A 19,064-nucleotide genomic window follows, 5' to 3' on the forward strand; every position below is an offset into this window, starting at 1 on the left:
ATGAGGCACAGCCAGCCGTTCCCAAATAGTGGCATGCTCGTATTCTCGTTTACCTTATCGTGGGACCCGGATCATCGCCAAAGATACAAGTCACGTTGACACGTCAGATGGGGGATTAAAAGATGCCAAACTACTGATTTTGAAATGGTAAATAACCTCTTGCACTTAACACCCACTTAAAGTCTGATCATGATGTGAGGCCATACCTTCGACGACAAAAGACCATATGGATATGGTGTTTGCCCATCCTGCTCGACTGGTGGCCCGTCACAGGTTTCCCATGGCTCGGTTGCCCTTCGCACAAACCATCTCGTACAAACACGTAGACGAATGCTCCTCTTTCCCCTCTTCTAGAATACCAACTTTGGAGCAACAATGAGACTAAAGACTACCTTGTGCTGCTCGACCAAACAAATCTCCAGTACAATCGGCTCCATCGCAACCAGGGACACCCCACGCCGGGATCTTCGCCGACATGCCTCCGTGTCAGCTGCGCCCCGAAAAAAGCTTCCCAAAGCATACTTTGGTGTAGTGTACATGCTGTGGTAATTTCATCCGAAACTTTTGTCACCTCCCCTTGGATGTCGTTCCGACCTGTGGGAAGCTTGCAGTAATGTGCAGAAACAACCCCGCAGGAGCATACGGTCTCCGATCAAGTCCAGCCAGTGAAGCAACGATTATGCAAAGTCTTGACTAATGTGCACGTTGCAGCACCAAGACTAAGGGGCTGGCAGTGGACTTGGTGGAGCATTTGCTAGCCTTGGCCATAACCTTGGAGTTGATAGCTTGAGCGTGTTGTACCGAGAAATTCCCTACGTCCTAGGCCACGATTCCTACCATGCAATCTTTCAAAGCAGGGCTCCTAGATGCTCCGTTTGCACACCTACTAATTCTCACTAAATCAGGCTCGGGTCCGCCAAGTTATTACCGCAGGCTTAGCTGCAGAAACAGGCAGCGAAAAAGAAAGTCACAAAGGTCAATGAGCTGTCCAAGCCGCATGTGCATTAGAAGCGCAGATGGGCATTACTCGGATAGGTACTTGTTCTCTATTCGCGGCCCATCCGGTCTCCAGAAAAAACCCAAAGGTCCACCTTGCTAGCGGCCGCTTATGGGCGAGTGCCCCCTGTCCATATCGGCTTTAACCACCAATTTGCTGAGTGAGGGCCTGTCCATCAGCTCCCATGTCGCGTCCGTGTACCTGATCAATGACATCAGCGGGGTTCCGAGATGCCGTCACGGCCGGTACGAAACCCCAAAGCTACCCCTCCATCATGCCACCCGAAAGCCCCTCCATTCAACCCTTGTGAGCTTCTTATTCAAAGCCACCATCCTCGAGCCAGTTCAGCTTTCGGTTCCTCTCTTCTTTTCTTCTTCATTCCAAAACAAACCTTGATACCCCCTTAAACCTTCTTCTTCTTGCACACCTTGACAGACTTCCCCCTCTCTACAACTCCCAAGAACACAAGAAACCGTCACAATGCCTCAAGGAATTCCTACCGCCTCTCGTCTTCTGGACCTCTTTAGCCTCAAGGGCAAGGTCGTCGTCGTCACTGGCGCTTCCGGACCCCGCGGTATGGGCATTGAGGCTGCCCGTGGCTGCGCCGAGATGGGTGCCGACCTGGCCCTGACCTACTCGAGCCGTAAGGAGGGTGCCGAGAAGAACAAGGCCGAGCTGGAGAAGGAGTACGGCGTCAAGGTCAACATCTACAAGCTGAACATCAGCGACTACAACGATGTCGAGAAGACCGTCAAGCAGATCCTCTCCGACTTTGGCAAGATTGACGCCTTCATTGCCAAGTGAGTCTCATCCATCTTCTTGCTTACTCTTCCACCTTGACCCCCCTATAAGGGCAAACAAGATTGCTAACATGGACTACTAATAGCGCCGGTGCTACTGCCGACAGCGGAGTCATTGACGGCTCCAAGGAGGCCTGGGACCACGTCATCCAGATCGACCTTAACGGCACGGCCTACTGCGCCAAGGCCGTCGGCGCCCACTTCCGGGAGCGCGGAACGGGCTCCTTCGTTATCACCGCTTCCATGTCCGGCCACATCGCCAACTACCCCCAGGAGCAGACCTCCTACAACGTCGCCAAGGCCGGCTGCATCCACATGGCCCGCTCTCTGGCCAACGAGTGGCGCGACTTTGCCCGTGTCAACTCCATCTCCCCCGGTTACATCGACACTGGCCTGTCCGACTTCGTCGCCCAGGAGACCCAGGAGCTCTGGAAGAGCATGATCCCCATGGGCCGCAACGGAGACGCCAAGGAGCTCAAGGGTGCCTACGTCTACCTTGTTTCCGACGCCAGCACCTACACTACCGGTGCTGACATCGTCATTGACGGTGGCTACTGCTGCCGATAGATGCACACTTCCATGGGTGAAGTGTATTAATTCCAAAGTTTACTGGGTGGGAGAAACAGGACATGGTACAGGGTATCAAAAGCCTCTGGATATGATGTTATGACTTGTTGGATACATAATGAACAATAAAAAGAAGTAAAATCAGATCATCTTGATTTCTGTGACAGTGCACTTGATTTGGCGAAGAGTATATGTGGCATGTGGCATGCGTGGCATGTATTTTGTGACAAGTGTATGCGGGGGTCCAGCGGTGAGAGGCACATGGTTCGGGATGTGGTGGACCCCAAATCCGATCGGATACATGTGTCCTCCGCTGACATGAGAAGTGCAGTTTTGGGCGGTAGTACGGAATGCCCAAGCCTTACTCCATTGACTGCCTTCGATATGTGGAATGCCGCCCCGATAAGAGCTTGTAGGCGGTTTTTCATCATGATGCGTCGATGATGCCATGAGCACTTAGCTTGTCTCTAGACTGTCACTAGCTCAAGCTTTGCCCATGCCCACTTAAGAGTACACTATTGTGCCCACATCGTTGTTGGAGCCGTTCCACCCCCATTCGCTCCACTGTACGGCTGTATGCTCTGAATCCACCTGCATGGGGGTTTTATTTTGTTAAGAGGTTTAGACGCGACAACGAGTGAGGCCATGTTATTGTTATTGGAGTGTGCATATTTTGATTATGAAAGCTATTTCGAGATAGTACCAGCAAGAGATAATCATTCTAGAACAGGCTGCCGCGTGCCGTCAAGGGGAGTTACAGCTGGCTTGTCTAGCTATTATAGACATGGACGGCAAGAGAAATAGAACAAAGTTTGAAAATAGTATTTGCCTAGGCGAGGGACTGGGGACTGTAATGTCGGCATTGAGCGAAAGAAGGGTCATCGCATGAGGTCGAAATTAGCTGTAGCCCAAGATCGACGTTACCTTGTCCAACCCAAAACAGAAGGAGAAATACCAAGGGGCGGGCAGATACTATAGTTCCCTTCATCTGCAAGTGCTGGGGTACTCTCCTCCACCAATTACCTGCTCTTTGACTTGTTTAGCTCATTAATTGAGGGATCTTCACATATCCTAGATCTCGCCTGTCAAGCCTGGCAATACTACATAAACCTGACAGCGTATTATAATCAGCCTAAGCACATATATGATTACCGACGGCTCTAATCTTATCTGTTCCGCTGATGTACAAAGGGGGCGCAGATACTCACTGGGCCTCACTTCAGTCTAGGAGTTGGAATGAATATACAAAGGTTTGTTGTACCTGGTAAGTCGTGTTACAAACGTCAAGATATGCACTGGATTCTACTGGAAGCTAGCCAGTAAAACCTTTGACTCACTTTAATGAATTTTGACTTGCTTAAGCGGCTGTCAAGCCTCTGCTCCACGACAGAAAATATTCATGCTAAACTCAGCAGAGCTCTTCCACAGCGACGAAGGAAAATCTAATAGGAAGATAACGAACTCTCAAACAGGCTGTCCACTAGATGTAATGGTGTATCCTTTTCCTCCCGGTTGACGCTTTACAGCTTGAGCCGTGTTTTATAAGGTGAGCAATTACCAACATTGCATGCATACATCGTTCACAGATATTATATACTTTGCTGTAATTAGAGGCCTTTCAAAGGCTGCCACCTGCGGAAGCTTATCACTTTTTACACATCTTGTTCCATCATTCCCTCCTTAGCAAGAACTATGTAGTGAATGCTGTCCCCCTCTTCCATCCTTATTCACAACCGTTTTCACACTCTCATGAAACCCCTTCGGACTCGTCATTTATCATGCAGATTCACCAGAAACCGGAATGAGGTCGATCGTAATAGAGATACCGCCCCCCAGGTCACCGCTGATGGATCGCCTTGACGTGCCTACAGCAGTATACAGGGCCAGACGGATGGACTGCTTCGACTTCTCGCCAGCCACGGTCTGGACCTTGATGTATCGAGGATCCTCAAATTGGCGAACCAACACGTCAACCGTCCACTGTCCCCCATTTTCTCCTTCGCCAGGCCGGTTGATAATTCCAGCATACGCCTTCTTCAACTCCTCGCTGCTCACGTCGACTTCAACAGAGTGGATGCCAAGGGCGCCACTAGGATGCTTGATGTTATCTGGAACATGGTTTGGCACCCGCAACGAACGGGGCGTCCGATCGAGACACCAGAAAGGCAACTCGCCCCTTTCTACCTTTCCCTCGGGCTTGATCTGCGCAACAGCCCATTTCAGCTCCTCGCCATCCGGCCTAATCCGTCCGCCCGGAACAGGGTCGTTGTAGGACACAACAGACTGTGAAGCGCGCACGCGCTCTTGAATAGCGGAAAAGCTGGACTCTTCTGCAAGAGACAAGGCCCAGTCCACGAGTGTGCCGTCGGGCTTAGAACCCCAAGGGTGCTTGAGCCGGTCTTCCTGGCCGATGCCTTCAACGAACGAGATGAGTTCGAGATAAGCTCCGTCTGCGAATATGACGAGCTTGTTCTCAGTTCGGCCGTCAGCGTGGCGGCCGCCGTTCAGAATGGTGAATTCAGATGAGAGCCATGTAGGGAGGGAAGCTAGGATTTGAGGCGGGAGGAGGAAGACGATGTGGTCGAGGAATGGACGGTCGGGCGTAGAAGAGGCCATTTTTGGAGATTTTACGAAGAGATATAAATTGCAATGAGGGAAGCTATGAGGTTATTGATAAGTTGAACGTTGATGGCAACGCTGTGTTATGTATTATTTGCTGCCGCTTCATCCTATGTCTTTGGCATTGCTTCCCCGCGCGCCCCACTATGATACCATTGGAGACAGTTATTGCGACGAGAAGGATGCCACTGGAATCGGTGTATTACCAAATACAATGAGGTTAAAAACTTCTACATCGTGAAAATTGGCATAGAAGACGACATTTCACTATTCAATCATTCGAGATCCGACAGTTCGCAACAGTTCTACCCCACAGGAGTATATTGGACTAACACCCCAGTCATCCCCAGCGATGATCTTTCTACCTAGTAGATGAGTGTTACATAATCAGGAGGGGACGGACTGTCGTGTGGCTTGAACGGGACGTTAGACCAGCCTAAATAGCTTCACCTGTGCCAGTGTGTCATTTTACTTTTATGATGAAGGCGAAGTGTTGGGATTATACAAACTTGTCAAAGGGATCAACTACTTGACTTGGCGGCCGCCACTTGTTTCGAAGGATTTCTCACCATAAGAGCAACATTCTTTCTGGTTTGATGTTAATTGCATTTCAGGGGTTTAAGACAATGAACACGCGTCGGTTTTCCTATTAAACATTAACAAGCAAAAAGTTCGCTTGGCTACACGACGCAAACACCACATATTCGAAATTCATATGTTCTATTGTTATACTCAGGTAAAGTTTGCTTTGCAGCTGCCTAACAGTCTACTAGTTATTGGTGACTTTAAACGCGACTGAGCACACAAATTTCCTTTGTGGCTCCATGCTAAGCGCTCTAAAAGCTGCCCAGGCTGCCCCTAGATGCCGACTAACAAGCGCGAACATTTACCCGTGCCCTCACTCGGCCCAGCCCAGGCTTGTGCCAAAACGAAGCTGACAAGACGACACATCCATGGCAAGGACCGTGAAGACCCCAAGAAGGGTTAACTGCTTCCGTATGACGTCGTTCCAGAGCACCCAACCAAACATCCCAGAAAATACAACTAGTCCCACTGGGCAATGTACTACTTGGTAATTGTCCATCACCTCTCTGTGTCAGCATTCTGTCTGGGTCGTTCATCTCATGTTGCCTCAGCTGCGCCTACGCGCACGACTCGTTGATGTGGATCGACAGTTAGCAATTAACATAGAGTAGAATTCAAATGGTAGCATTGTGGCTGAGGCCGTTTACACATTTACATTCGCCAAGCTACATTTAATCCAAACCGTCGACACGGGACACCCGACTCGCCGCGCTGGCGGGTCATTCTACTACCACCTCCCGGCTAGCCCGAGATTCTTTATTTTCCGCTCCCGAGCTCACTAACCAATATGCCTCCAACTTGCGCTCTGCCCAGTACTAAGTTGGAAAGCTTCCCCTTGATCATACACTAATCAAATTCCCCGCGGCCCCCAATCACTTGATTTCCACACAATGTGGGCTGTGTGCTACCACATTCGGCAATTCTCAAGGCCTCCTGTACCCTTTTGGGGGGATTCGCATGAGGGGACCCCCCCGGATCCCTGGCGGCTGGTGGCCACATATGAAACCGCAACCGTCTGATACAGGCCCTCGTCCGACCGGGCACCGTGGCGTTCACCTCATGAATCTGTCACACAGAAACGACTATCAATCGGATGGCGCCTACTGCGTACGTTAGACTGCTCAGCCCAGTTGTGCGCACGCTGGAGCCAACAACATCCACTTTCCCCCATCTCCAGTCCAGTGATGGTTATATGGATCGTGCTATTCTTGGCGCCACTTTCGAGTGACATGCGTGGTACCCCATGGAAAGCTACCGAGGGGGTAGGGGGAAGTATGTAATGCGGCTCCTCGCTGCCGTCCTGCTTGCGAGCGGACTCTTAATTCCTGCTCTCACGACTTCTTGCAACACCAAGGCCCCCTTTTCGCGTCTGCACTTTCGCTTTTTCTAGGCCAAGCGCTTTTCTTTTCATTCTTTTGGATTGAATCCGTTCATTTGGTTACTGAGTAACTTTCTTTTTTCTTTTTTCTACATTCACTTCTTCATTCGCTTTGGTTCGAAAATGGTCTCGAAGACATTGACGCTTTTGGGGTTCGCGGCGGCGGCAGTCGCCAAGGTGCAGTTCTTGGCAAGTCACACGATCTGCGCAACATGGGATGATGTCTAACATTTTTTCAATAGGGAGTCGCTATATCAGGCGGTGATTTTGGATGCGAAATCGATGTAAGTTGTCATCTTAAGGTTGAAAGATGGCCTCAGCGCTGATGATGAATGATAGGGAAGCTGTCCCATAGGCAGAGTTCAGCTGCCTCTGATGTCCCTAGGAGGTGGCGACGGCGAAGGCCAAATGAACCATTTCGTACAGGATGACAAGCTGAACATGTTCCGCCTGCGTAAGTATGCCCTCCTACTACCTTGAAGACCTTCAAACTAACATGTCCAAGCCATTGGTTGGCAATTCCTTGTAAACAATCAACTTGGCGCACAGCTCAACTCTAACAACCTCGGCCGCTACGATCAGGTCATGCAAAAGTGCCTCGCGACTGGCGCTTACTGCATGTTGGACATTCACAATTTTGCACGATGGAACGGCGGTATCATTGGGCAGGGTGGACCGACAGACGACCAGTTCGTGTCCTTGTGGACACAGCTTGCGCAGAAGTACAAGGACAACGACAAGGTCGTTTTTGAGCTCATGAACGAACCACACGATCTCGATGTCAAGATCTGGGCAGCAACGTGCCAGAAGGTTGTCACGGCGATCCGACAGGCTGGGGCGACGAAACAGATGATCTTACTGCCCGGAACCAACTTCAACTCGGCCGAGTTTCTAGTCAGCAGCGGCAGCGCGGAGGCTTTGGCGGCGATCACGAATCCTGACGGAACCACGGATGGTCTTATCATCGATGTCCACAAGTATCTCGACGAAGACAACAGCGGCACGCATAAGCCATGCACAACCGACAATGTGGAGAGTTTCAGGAAGGTAGCCGAGTTTCTGAGGTCCAAGGGTCGAAAGGGGTTGGTTAGCGAAACGGGGGCTTCAAGTGACTCCTCGGTAAGTTTCAGAACACTTCTTCGTCAACAATGGGTAGTCCCAAGAGGAAAAAAATACTAACGAGGCATAACAGTGCTTCACCGCCTTTTGTGCACAAAACACCTTTATCAACCAGAACTCTGACGTATTCATTGGCCTCGTCGGATGGGCCGCTGGTAGCTTCGACACCAACTATGTTCTCAGCCTAACGCCGAAGAAATCAGGCAATGGCTACACCGATAACGAGCTGATGAAGCAGTGCGTTCTCGGGACGTGGGATACTGAGCAAAACGTGACAACACCGACGACGACGACGTCTTCACGACCTGCTGCTTCCGCGGCACCAAGTGTGGCTCCGTCTTCGCGTCCGACTTCCCCGCCGATTTCGAGGAGCGAGGAGGGCATCTCGCCGCCAACGAGCGCAGTTACCATCCCGACAACATTACTGGTTGACACGTCAACACCCACACCGCCAGTTCCGACTGGAGGCCGCGGAAGGAATGGAACAGTTACCACGGGTCCCCCGGCGGCTCCGACCGCAGCCGGTGCGAGGATCGAAGTGGTGGGTTCAATTTTGGTTATGACTTTGATTGCAGCAATCCTGCTATGATGTGAAATTATCTAGACGTTATTGAATGAGAGTGTTAAGAACACAATAACTCGCTGCCTGCCATCTACTTAATCTAATTTGTCACTACAATAAAATCAGGGTCCCAGCTCCGAGGCTCAACAAAGCTGCCTTCTACGTAGTGCAGATAGCGGGGAAGAATGTTGGAGTCCAACCCAGATGCTTGACCTATTCACCAGCCCATCATCCCATCTCAACTGGTCTTGTATTCACACAATGAACGTCCCTTTCTAGAAGAGGAAGAGTCACCGAATTTCCTACGCCTTGGTTCTCTGTATTACCCGAGGTTTTCGATGCCAGTGTGTCTCCCTGAAGTTCTGGCTTGAGTATAGCTGGGGCGTCGTTGCTGGTAGATCTTTGCTTTCTCTTGAGGTATCTGCGCCACAGGACGACGCAGACTATGCAGGTAATACCAACAAGTCCAACTCCAAACCCGATACCGACTTTGCCACCAATTATAATATCGCCTGGAGGCTGAGGTTGGTCTTGTCGTGTGGTCGCCAACCCTATCGCAGTTGTAGTATGATAGGTCGGGTTTCCTCAGTCGTCGACGACTCATCGACGACATGAAAGGGCAGAGAGATAAATTCTGGTGCTGGCTTTAACTCTACTCTATTGTCATGATAGAGCCCGAACAACAGGATACCCGAGTCGGCCAAACGTGTACTATAGGTCTGAACCTTCCAGTCAAACTCTGTTTGCGGACCACTCGTGGTCTCTGGGTTGAGTGAGTAAAAATGATGGGACTCAAACGGTAACAACCTAAAACGTAAATCACTTACCGAAGATGGTTAAACCCCATACCGGATACTTCCCCTCATAGAGCTGTGACACAACGATGGAGTAATTGACATGGGCAGCGTTGTACTGAATCTTCTTTGTTTCTCCAATTTTCCAGACTTCTCCATTCGTAGATGGGCTGAAGAATTGGCCGGATACAAGTGAGGTGATAGACAAAAGCACCACGGTCAGAAAATTCATGGTGGAATCTTTTGCCAGCCAACCAAGTAAATAGGAGTATGGCGTTGCTCAAGACTTAATATACCTGGCGTGACAGCGACCCTTGTTGAGTTGAACCCGACAGTCTGGTTCGAGGCCCACATCTTCGTATCATGTTGCAGTAGCAAACAACAAGGCCCTGTTGTGCTTCAGCCAATTCGAGGTCAAGATAATGTTGTTGGTAATTTGGTATAATGTGAGACGGCCAGGGGTCAATGCAGACATCCATCAAGTAGAAGAATAAAACAAAAGACAAAAGCATTAGATGTACTGCTAATTAAGCTCTGCGCGGTGAGGCTCTTTCATAGGGTTAAAATTTTAAACTAGGCTTTAAGGTATTCAGTGATGAATGGGCTACTAGGGATATTTTAAGGGTGTTGGGAAAAAAAACTAGAGAAGCAATCGTATCGTTGAGTTGCCAGCTGAAATTTAACCAGTGCCGTGAGATGAGCCTGGTCGCAGACTTGGTCAAGGTTCAGACACAACCCAATCAAGAGAATTTTCTCTACACCCTCTGCGGTAGGTAAATCAACCTGGGAACTCGTAAAGCCAAGCGACAGCTCTAACCGCTTCAGGCGTATTCGCAAATACAGCTTTCTTGAGCAAACAACCCCCTCCCCCCTTTTTCTTCCCGTCTTAATGCCTGAACGCTTGAGTTCAGGTCAAAGAGTACTTGCCTTGAAGGCTACCTGCTTTGGGATTCGAAGCCTGACACAGGAAAGTTATGCAGTAATTGACTTCTGAAGGGGAAAAGCCTATCCAGTGAGCAGCCGCTTAATGTATTTGGGTCTAAGCTTTCGCTTGTCTGCCCCGTATACCCATGGCCATCCCGCCGGTTAAGATTTGATTAATTGCCCACACTATGCAGCGAGATAGCACCTAGGTCATTTTATCTCACTTAAGAGGGGCCTCCCGGCGTTCGCGGCTCGCGAGGGGGTCGCATTTTTAAAATTTGGATTTTTTTTTTTTCGATTGTGGTTGGCTTTTCTTTCCCACCTCGATTCGATGTCGAGAAAGATGGGAGCAAAGATGAATATCTTGGCCATCAGACCGATGTCCAGGAAGGACATGTGCGTTATTGGGGCTTTCCTCATGATTGTCATGCTATTCCTACATAACCCATTTCAAGGCCAGCTTGTGCAACGACGGAGTTCGGCATTGGCGAGTGTGATGCAAGATATCAACAACAGTACACTTGGCGTGAGTCTCCCTAAACTTGGTTACTCGGACTTTGTTGATTAACGCTTGAACCGTACCTTAGTTTGAGAAGATCTTTGTCGTTGGTCTTCCTTCACGAACAGACCGCCGTGATGGTGTCCTTCTTCAAGCTGCTCTCAGCGACATGCAGATTGAGTTCGTCGACGGGGTTCCTGGTGAGAAGGTAGTGGACAAAGCTATCCCAAAGACAAGCGAGCATGAACGTCTGAATAACGGAGCCATCGGTTGCTGGCGCGGGCATATGGATGCTTTGGGCGAGTAAGTTGCGCCTATCTTCACCAAAATGAACGGTTTACGCTGATATCCTGTCCTAAAGAATTGTTCGCCGAAATCTGTCTTCTGCTCTGATTCTTGAAGATGATGCCGACTGGGATATCAGGATCAGAAAGCAACTTCATGACTTCGCTCTCTCAGCCCAAGCACTTACCCAGCCCTTGGTAGACGCACCGTCCTCTTACGCCGATCCCACGTATCCGATGCCCTCTGAAAACACACCAGGAAGACTGCCAGATATCTCATTCGAGAACCTTCCCGCCACGATTCCGCCAAGATCTTCCCCATACGGTGACGACTGGGATCTCCTTTGGATTGGGCATTGTGGTATGCACTTTCCCTTCGAGGACAGCAAGACTGTGCCAAAGGCTCGCATCATTCACAAAAACGACGTTACTGTTGCTCCGAAGAAGAACCTGTGGACTCTCAACATCCCTTTCACGCTGAAAGAGACGTATCCGGAGCATACTCGAGCCGTTCATCATGCCCAGGAAGGTGTATGCACGCTAGGATATGCAGTGAGCCAGAAGGGCGCGAGGAAACTACTGCACGAAGTCGCCTTGAAAGATGTCAGTGACGCCGTCGACATTCTTCTTAGGTTCTTCTGTGAAGGCGCCAAGGGGCGGAAGCCTCACAACTGTCTGACAACACAGCCAGCACTATTCCATCACCACCGTGCGGCAGGTCCTCTTAGTTCGATGAGCGACATTGGGAACCACGGGGACGGCATCAGGGAAAAGAGCATGACTGACATGGTTAGGTGGAGTGTACGATTAAATGCGGATGCGTTATTGGAGGGAAGGACCGATTTTGTTGACCAATATCCTGATAATTAATAAAGCGTTTCTTGTCACTATCCCATCGCCCATTCGCAGCGCATAACCTTCGGCTACGTTACGCTTTCTAACTTGTAAACACACGGCATCAGTATGATCGGAGCGAAATAGAAGAGAAGACAAAGGCAAGGCGAAACAAAACGAGACTATCAAAACTTGAACAAAGACTCAAAATGTCACTTGAGCACTGCAAAATAAACAAACGTGAAAAGAAAAACTCTGGCGGAAACAATTGTATCTTACAACTTGGTCAAAACGAACTTTGTAACGCCTCATCTTTAGAACGGGCAAAAAGAATCGACGTTGGCCTGATTCGAACAGACGCTCCCGAAGGAACAAGATTTCTAGTCTTGCGCATTAGACCACTCTGCCACAACGCCCTGATCCACTCTTTGTGGAGTTGTTCAGTTTGCCGGTTTAGCGGACCATGATTGTCGAGCTGGGCTGGGCAACACCCAGGGCTCCATTCTTTCCGACGTGACAATGCAAAAGAGCTCTCTGAAGGTCTAAAGGTAGCCACGATGAGGTAAGTTCAGTCACTGTTTCGAATTCAATATGTATCCGCCAAAATTTTAGCCGTCTGTTTCACGGCTTGAAGATAAACCAACTAATTTACAAACCTATTTTACACATTCGCTAAAGCAAGATCCCTTTGTTCAGCTCTTGAACTTTTCCTGCGCCGTGAACTCCTAAGGATCATAATCATCCAAATCCATCGTTAAACATAGTCCGCCGCTTCATGATCTACAACAGTGCTCCCGGAGCCTGGTTGGCTAGTATCTGATTGGGGAGTCGTTTCCAGACGGGAAAGACCGATGGGTGCTGTTGAACGGCGAGATAGCAGCCAAGGCCGATTGAAAACTTCATTTGGTACAGCTCGCTCTGGCGCTGTATTCTCATGTTGGCTACTACGGGGTTCCTCCCCTCCTGAGATGGTCTTTGAAGGCGAGTCGAGAGGTGATGATGCCAATCGACCACCTAGGTACGGCAGTGAGAATCTCCGTGATTTCGACCCTGTTGACCTGGATAACGATTTGTTTTGGTTCGAGTTGGGCGCGACATCGTTGCTATTCCTTCGTGATTCCAAATGCGCGTTCATTGAATGGGACTCCCGCACGACTTTGGCAATTAGGTCTGCCATGCCCATTTCGATATGTAGTTTTAGGAGGTATGCGAGCGGATGGAATTGAGCGTAACTAGACCGTCAGCCGTCGCAACAAGATTTGTATCACTTGGTATACTAACATTAGGGTGTTTGGTAGTGACATGAGTGCAATGAGTATGACCTGAAAACTTTGCATCAGCATGCTTGGGTCCGATGGTCTTCCTTGCTGGGAACTTACATCAAGTGACATGGACACAGCAATCATACACAGATTGAATCTGAAAAGTCTCGTGTACTTGGTCAAGCCGCTGGCTATCAACCGTGACTTGACGAGGTAGATGAAGGTTAGGTTGAGGCTTGCGTCAACGATCAAGAAAATACCCTTCTCAATTCGATCCCATATCTCATTAATGTGAACGTAGGTGTGGCTAATCTGCAGCCGAGCAGGAATCCATATACAAAAAACACTGATGTTGACGGCGAGGAGGATGATGAAAACCCCCCATTTGAGTCGGGTGGCGTGAGACGGGATCGGCATCAAAATTGCGATTCGGTTGATGATGATTTGCATTAGACATTGAACCTGAAGTCGTGTGAGAAAGTTTCCAACTAGGACTGCACTCGTCAATTGATTGCTTACCTGGATTGTCCAAAGAACGACTGAGAGAGCCAAGTTGTTAATATAATGGGTTTATGGTCAGTGATGTGAGGTGATACATACGAAGGAAAAAGAAGTATTCGAAGCTACAACAGCATCAAGTCAGATAACCTATCCTTCCGGTGACGTTTGCGGCGGGTATTGCGTACCTTGTCTCAAGCTTTCCCGTCAAATAGCACCAGGAAACTATGCCGATAACCATGCTGGCAAGCCATTCCGCCCATATGAACCACACATAGGCATTGATTCGATGTATCCTCCTCCAGCTTGCCATAGTCTGTCGATATCCCTTCACTCCGCTCCAAAGTCCGACTCCGAGGGTGAAACCCCAAAACATACTCGCGATGTTCATGTCGTTGACAGAAGGAGGATGCTCCTCATACCACGGAGGAACTAGTGTTCCGGCCATATTGAATTAATGTCGATGCTCATCGGGGGAATCGCGAAGGGCATACGGTGGAGGGTTAGTCCACATCCATCCCCAACCGGATCGCAGGCTTGAAGAGGGGGGGCGAAAGAAGACGATGGGCCGAGAACGTTTACACAACACACGAAATTTCGGGAACAGCAGTCCATTTGAAGGCCTGGAACTCACTGACCGCCGCTTCTCGGAGCCTCAGGGGAGCGCTAGCAAGATGTTGGATAGGTATGCTTGAGCTGAAAAAGTAAGCTAAGGCCTCTGGTGGCAGCTTGGGGGAGTTTATTTGAAAGGTTGGTGTGGCGGGTGCAACGCTGACGCAGTGACCCATCTTCCACACACACGCGCAGCCAGTTCCCCCTCTATGCCGGACTGGGGAATGTCGGCACTGGATCCAGACTGAAATAACCTTAGACCCTGCAGGCGTCAAGTTGCCCATAGCCGGTGTTCAGACTCGACCTGTTTGAGGCGGCTGTCAAGGGTTGAACGGCAGAACATGCTTGCTCAGATACTATGATCGTCTTAGAGCAACAAGCTTTCCGTCTTGCCGGATGGTGACCGTCAAGAGGAGTCTCCCTTAGTTTTGAGATACATTGGGGTTCGCCACGATGTTCCAAGTGAGAGGGTTGCAACGATGATCTCCGGTCGCTCGTGCCAGGTTGCCAGGCTCTCAACTGGTGGAGACAAAGAGCTACTTTGTGAACAAAGCACGGTCTTGAAATTTGTAATGGCGCCGTTAGAACGACCGCGGGCACAGAGACCGCGTATAACGGGCCAGCGACTGTCTTGCTACTAGCGCTCACACCTCTGCCGGCCATAGCTTTAGATGCTACCAGGAGACGGACCTTACTGTTCCAGAAAGGAATGAAATAATGACAAGCGGTTTGTCTAAGCCTAAGCCCTAGGTAGGGCGGTGAACTGTCCGCTTTGCGTCCGTACCATGCACATGCATCCTCACGATTTCCGGCCCGACAACACAGATGGCGGGACGACAAGTTTCTGTAAGAAGGAGAATCTGGACTGGATCTGGGAAATAAGCTTCCTGCTTGCAGGAACGTGCGTCACTGCAATCGAGATCAGCACGAGGGTGTAAAAAGTTTTAGCGTGCAAATGCGAGTCAGAGCTTGTAATTGTCGTCATTGGGGTGAGGGGATGGACTACAAAGGGGTTCGTTCAAACTGTCTCCGCGGCATCAGCGACCTTTGGATAACACGAAATCGCAGGGGCACCGTGGCCACACTTCAACGGTTTGTGGGGAGAATGCCGACCAAACGGTCTTCCTTAGTCCTACTTGTTTAATGGTCTTGGGCGTCGGCAATGTCGAGTTCACTGAGACTTTCCAATGCTCTGAACATGAGCTCCAAAGGATCATCCCTTTCATGACTCGGATGATCTGGTTCTGATGACGTTTGGGGTTCATGCCAAGTGAGGAGCAGAAAACAACACTTCACGGAGTTCATCCGCAATGTACAATAGGGCGTATGATCATCATTGCCGTCTTTGGTGAAGAAATGTAACCCATTGCTGAATACCAAGATCTAAAACTTGGATGTGTGGTGTCGACTTGGAATAGATGGTCGACATGTCGCGTCCTTCCCAACGACGTATACAGGGTTGTGGCATAGGTGACATGCAAATGCGGTTCGATGGTGGTAAAATAGTCGCCAAACCTCGTTTGTCTTTTGCTCGAGAAGTTATTCTAATCATCTATGGATAGATGGGCGGCTGTGTCCGATAACGGTAAGCTGGGTAATTGGAAATTGGATAATCCGACCATGACATTGTGGAGTATGCCGAAACCAGAATAACAGCGGCCTCCGCCTGCGTGGAAATAGTCCGCAACGGTTGTTAACTGTCTGTCGTATGTTACCGACGAGGTCGGGTTTTCTTGGCTACCAAAAGAAAGTAGAAGATGCGGGCTAGACTGGAGGCATGGACGCATTCATTGGTCTGGGGTGGCATGTTGGCTGTCCCCCCCTTGTCAGTTTGCGGAACCCAGGGCCAAGAGCCAATAGCTAAGCCGCACACAAACTTGAAGCCCGTAGAATCCGATCTTGTCTTTCTCGCCGTTCCTCCCACTCTGGGGCTCTTTATCCGTGCTTTCACCCTCACCGACCACATACGTAGCAGCCGTTGAATAAGCTTCTTCTACCTCTTGCATGCCATATGCTCCCCTCTGGCCATAGTTGACGTCGGATCGACATGGCTACGCGCCCCAATGCGGCAGCCATTGGCTCACCAGTCGCGGGCACTGCGGAACCCGCCACACAGCCGATAGTCCCTGTGAGTTCTCATGTGTACCACTCCCCACCCGCTGGCAGCCCTAAGATGTGACCGGCGATTAACTCGGTCCTATGGTAGGACCCTGACTTAGACGGCACCGGCGACAGCGACTATTTTACGGAAACTGAGAGGTAAGGTGCTAAGAAGGTTGTGGGTACCAGAAGCTAAGGCCTCGTTTCACGTAGCGCTGCGGGACCTTCAACGGTCTCTTTAACCGATAGTATTACCCAATATCGTCGCATACATGGCCGTACATATACCCAAAAAGTCGATTACTGGGGACCAAATGATGATAAACAAAACGAGGCCATGGAGATAAAGTGAGTTCTTGTGCAAGGCCTAGTCTTGGGCTACGAACAAAAAGCTCATGGGCTGACAATGCAACTTGAAACTAAAAAGCCATTATTGGCAAACCCTTTTTTTGGATGACAGGTTGTTCTTGGCCCCAATAGGTGATCATCCGCAGGTGAGTATCCCAACATAAAAATAAACTCAAATCAGGATCAGGATTCATTGAGGAACAGAAAGTTCTTGATCTTGGGACGGGCACTGGAATATGGGCGATGTGAGTCAGACGAGTGTTGTTTTTTTGACTCAACACAAAAAGCCAATGGAAACCCAATACACAATGCCCAAATGGAACTGACACGACACAGAGACTTTGCAGATGAATATCCTTCAGCTCAAGTGACGGGAGTAGACATATCACCGATCCAACCGTCCTGGCTACCACCGAATTGCAAATTTCAAATAGACGACATCGACAGACCATGGGGTTGGCCGTCAGACAGCTTCGACTTTATCCATGCGCGACATCTCGAAGGCTGCGTGTCCGATTGGCACCATCTATATGAACAGGTCTTTAAACATCTTAAACCCGGTGGGTACTTTGAAATTAAGGAATTTGACATCGAAACTCGTTCTCAGACATTGGAGAGTAAGGGACAGGAACTTGACGAAAATCACGTCTACAGAAGATGGGTTGCAGTCATGCTTGACGCATTACAACGAATGGGGAAACCAGGGTCACAAACACGAGACCATGGCATAGCTGACGCTCTTGCATCAGCCGGATTCGTTGACATTACTGAACACAAGTGGCCGGTCCCCATAGGAAATTGGCCCAAGGACCCTAAAATGAAGGAAGTTGGCGCTTGCAATTTACACTATCTCGACGAGTCCCTCGAAGGATTTTCCGTGTTTCTTCTGAAAAGGGTCATGGGTTGGGAGGACTCCGAAATTTTATGTTTCATCGAAGAAATGCGCAGAGCGTTGAGACTTCGGAAACTTGCACCATATATCACATTGTAGGCCGCGCTGACACCACCCATCCCGAAAGTTTATTTGCTGATAATGCCATCATTAGGCATCTAGTTTATGCTCGAAAACCGGGAGAATCTGGGTAAAGAAATGAGAATTGTAATATTTTGCATTGGTAAACACTACTTAATGTATATATACCTTGAGGATGCCTTGGGCTTGTTGGCATTCCTGTTGCTACAGTGGAACATTATCAATTTTTAAGCATAGCCACAACAAAGAGCGTCGCTATAGCGAGAGAATACTTATAAGCCAGACTAATCAGATCAGTGAAACTGCTAAGTAGTCCAAGACAACAAACTCGGCCTTCTTCTGTGTCCATTTACATTCATGATGACACTAGTATTTGTCGCACTGAGTTCAATCTAGACCAAGCTCAGTGTTTTCTGTCAGCAAAACTACGCATCAGTGGCTTTCAAATCCCAAACACTTACAAGCATTTTGTAAAGGAGCTGTCAGAAGCGGGAGACTTGCCTGCCTTTGTTGGCTTCGTGGTACCGGAGCCTGTTCGCCACGCCAACTGCTAGGTCATGGGTACGAGTTTTTCAATCTTCTCGCTTAGGGCACACCAAGAATGATAGTAACGTTTCTATCGTGGCCGCAATGGCCTCAGCAAAATGTTAGGCGCACTCCTAGGGGGGGCCCTTTGTCTGCTTCGTCAGGCAGCCACTACAGGAACCATGTTATACATTTTCAGGAAGACAAGCCGGGGCGTATGCCCAGTTGGATTAAACACCTAGTTTTTCTTGCGTGTCAAAGAATTGTTTAAAAGCTCGCCTTGGAGATACAAGTGCTTTGGAAGTAAACATGGTTTGATCATTGCAGTGTAGAACGTGACACAGACATTCGCCAGGGTCTAAGCGCTTCTATATCATACGTTAGGGGACTTACTTGCATCGTGCTCGTCAGCTTTTGCTCTTTTTATGCATGAAATATGAACAAGAACTAAGCCCCTTCAGTTTATTAATACGTTTCGGGTCTGCTCTCTTAAAGGCGACAATACCTCGAATAGAGTAAGACACATGCTCTATGGAAGTTAATAACACCGAGAGTCAGCAGCCAGCCGCCATTAGACAAAATCATTAATATAAATTCCGAGATTGCTCCTGTTGCGAATGATTCTAGCTTCGTATGGCTCTGGACTTTAAAGAGATGATTTATTTTTGGCCAGGAGGTTTGCTTGAGGCCATTTTGTCTTGGAGTCACACTTAACAGCCAGGGTAACGTCAACCTTGAGCGACGAATGCAAATTCACTGGCCAACACGGATACATATGCAGTTT

At 49.3% G+C, this 19,064-nt stretch overlaps 6 protein-coding genes across 6 annotated transcripts; 4 read left to right on the plus strand and 2 right to left on the minus strand.

Moving 5' to 3' along the window:
• Positions 1–1,477: 1,477 nt before the first annotated feature.
• Positions 1,478–2,364, plus strand: CTRU02_213056 (mannitol dehydrogenase; the record flags this gene model as incomplete). The annotated part of the gene is made up of 2 exons (XM_036721621.1): positions 1,478–1,797; positions 1,884–2,364. 2 exons carry the CDS (start codon positions 1,478–1,480, stop codon positions 2,362–2,364), a joined length of 801 nt encoding a protein of 266 aa, XP_036586790.1.
• Positions 2,365–4,140: 1,776 nt separating this feature from the next.
• CTRU02_213057 (uncharacterized protein) lies at positions 4,141–4,980 on the minus strand (the record flags this gene model as incomplete). Its single annotated transcript, XM_036721622.1, has 1 exon — positions 4,141–4,980. The coding sequence occupies one exon, from the start codon at positions 4,978–4,980 to the stop codon at positions 4,141–4,143; it is 840 nt and encodes a 279-aa protein (XP_036586791.1).
• Positions 4,981–7,069: 2,089 nt separating this feature from the next.
• On the plus strand, positions 7,070–8,654 carry CTRU02_213058 (glycoside hydrolase family 5 protein; the record flags this gene model as incomplete). Its single annotated transcript, XM_036721623.1, has 5 exons — positions 7,070–7,135; positions 7,189–7,230; positions 7,286–7,400; positions 7,452–8,065; positions 8,139–8,654. The coding sequence occupies 5 exons, from the start codon at positions 7,070–7,072 to the stop codon at positions 8,652–8,654; spliced, it is 1,353 nt and encodes a 450-aa protein (XP_036586792.1).
• Positions 8,655–10,700: 2,046 nt separating this feature from the next.
• On the plus strand, positions 10,701–11,998 carry CTRU02_213059 (glycosyltransferase family 25 protein; the record flags this gene model as incomplete). Its single annotated transcript, XM_036721624.1, has 3 exons — positions 10,701–10,871; positions 10,933–11,147; positions 11,206–11,998. 3 exons carry the CDS (start codon positions 10,701–10,703, stop codon positions 11,996–11,998), a joined length of 1,179 nt encoding a protein of 392 aa, XP_036586793.1.
• Positions 11,999–12,716: 718 nt separating this feature from the next.
• Positions 12,717–14,170, minus strand: CTRU02_213060 (uncharacterized protein; the record flags this gene model as incomplete). Its single annotated transcript, XM_036721625.1, has 6 exons — positions 12,717–13,194; positions 13,244–13,284; positions 13,342–13,686; positions 13,744–13,763; positions 13,825–13,847; positions 13,911–14,170. 6 exons carry the CDS (start codon positions 14,168–14,170, stop codon positions 12,717–12,719), a joined length of 1,167 nt encoding a protein of 388 aa, XP_036586794.1.
• Positions 14,171–17,098: 2,928 nt separating this feature from the next.
• On the plus strand, positions 17,099–17,868 carry CTRU02_213061 (methyltransferase domain-containing protein; the record flags this gene model as incomplete). The annotated part of the gene is made up of 2 exons (XM_036721626.2): positions 17,099–17,769; positions 17,829–17,868. 2 exons carry the CDS (start codon positions 17,099–17,101, stop codon positions 17,866–17,868), a joined length of 711 nt encoding a protein of 236 aa, XP_036586795.2.
• Between the last annotated feature and the right edge of the window lie 1,196 nt (positions 17,869–19,064).

This window comes from Colletotrichum truncatum (genome assembly GCF_014235925.2).
Source record: "Colletotrichum truncatum strain CMES1059 chromosome Unknown Contig_0009, whole genome shotgun sequence".
Taxonomy (NCBI): domain Eukaryota; kingdom Fungi; phylum Ascomycota; class Sordariomycetes; order Glomerellales; family Glomerellaceae; genus Colletotrichum; species Colletotrichum truncatum.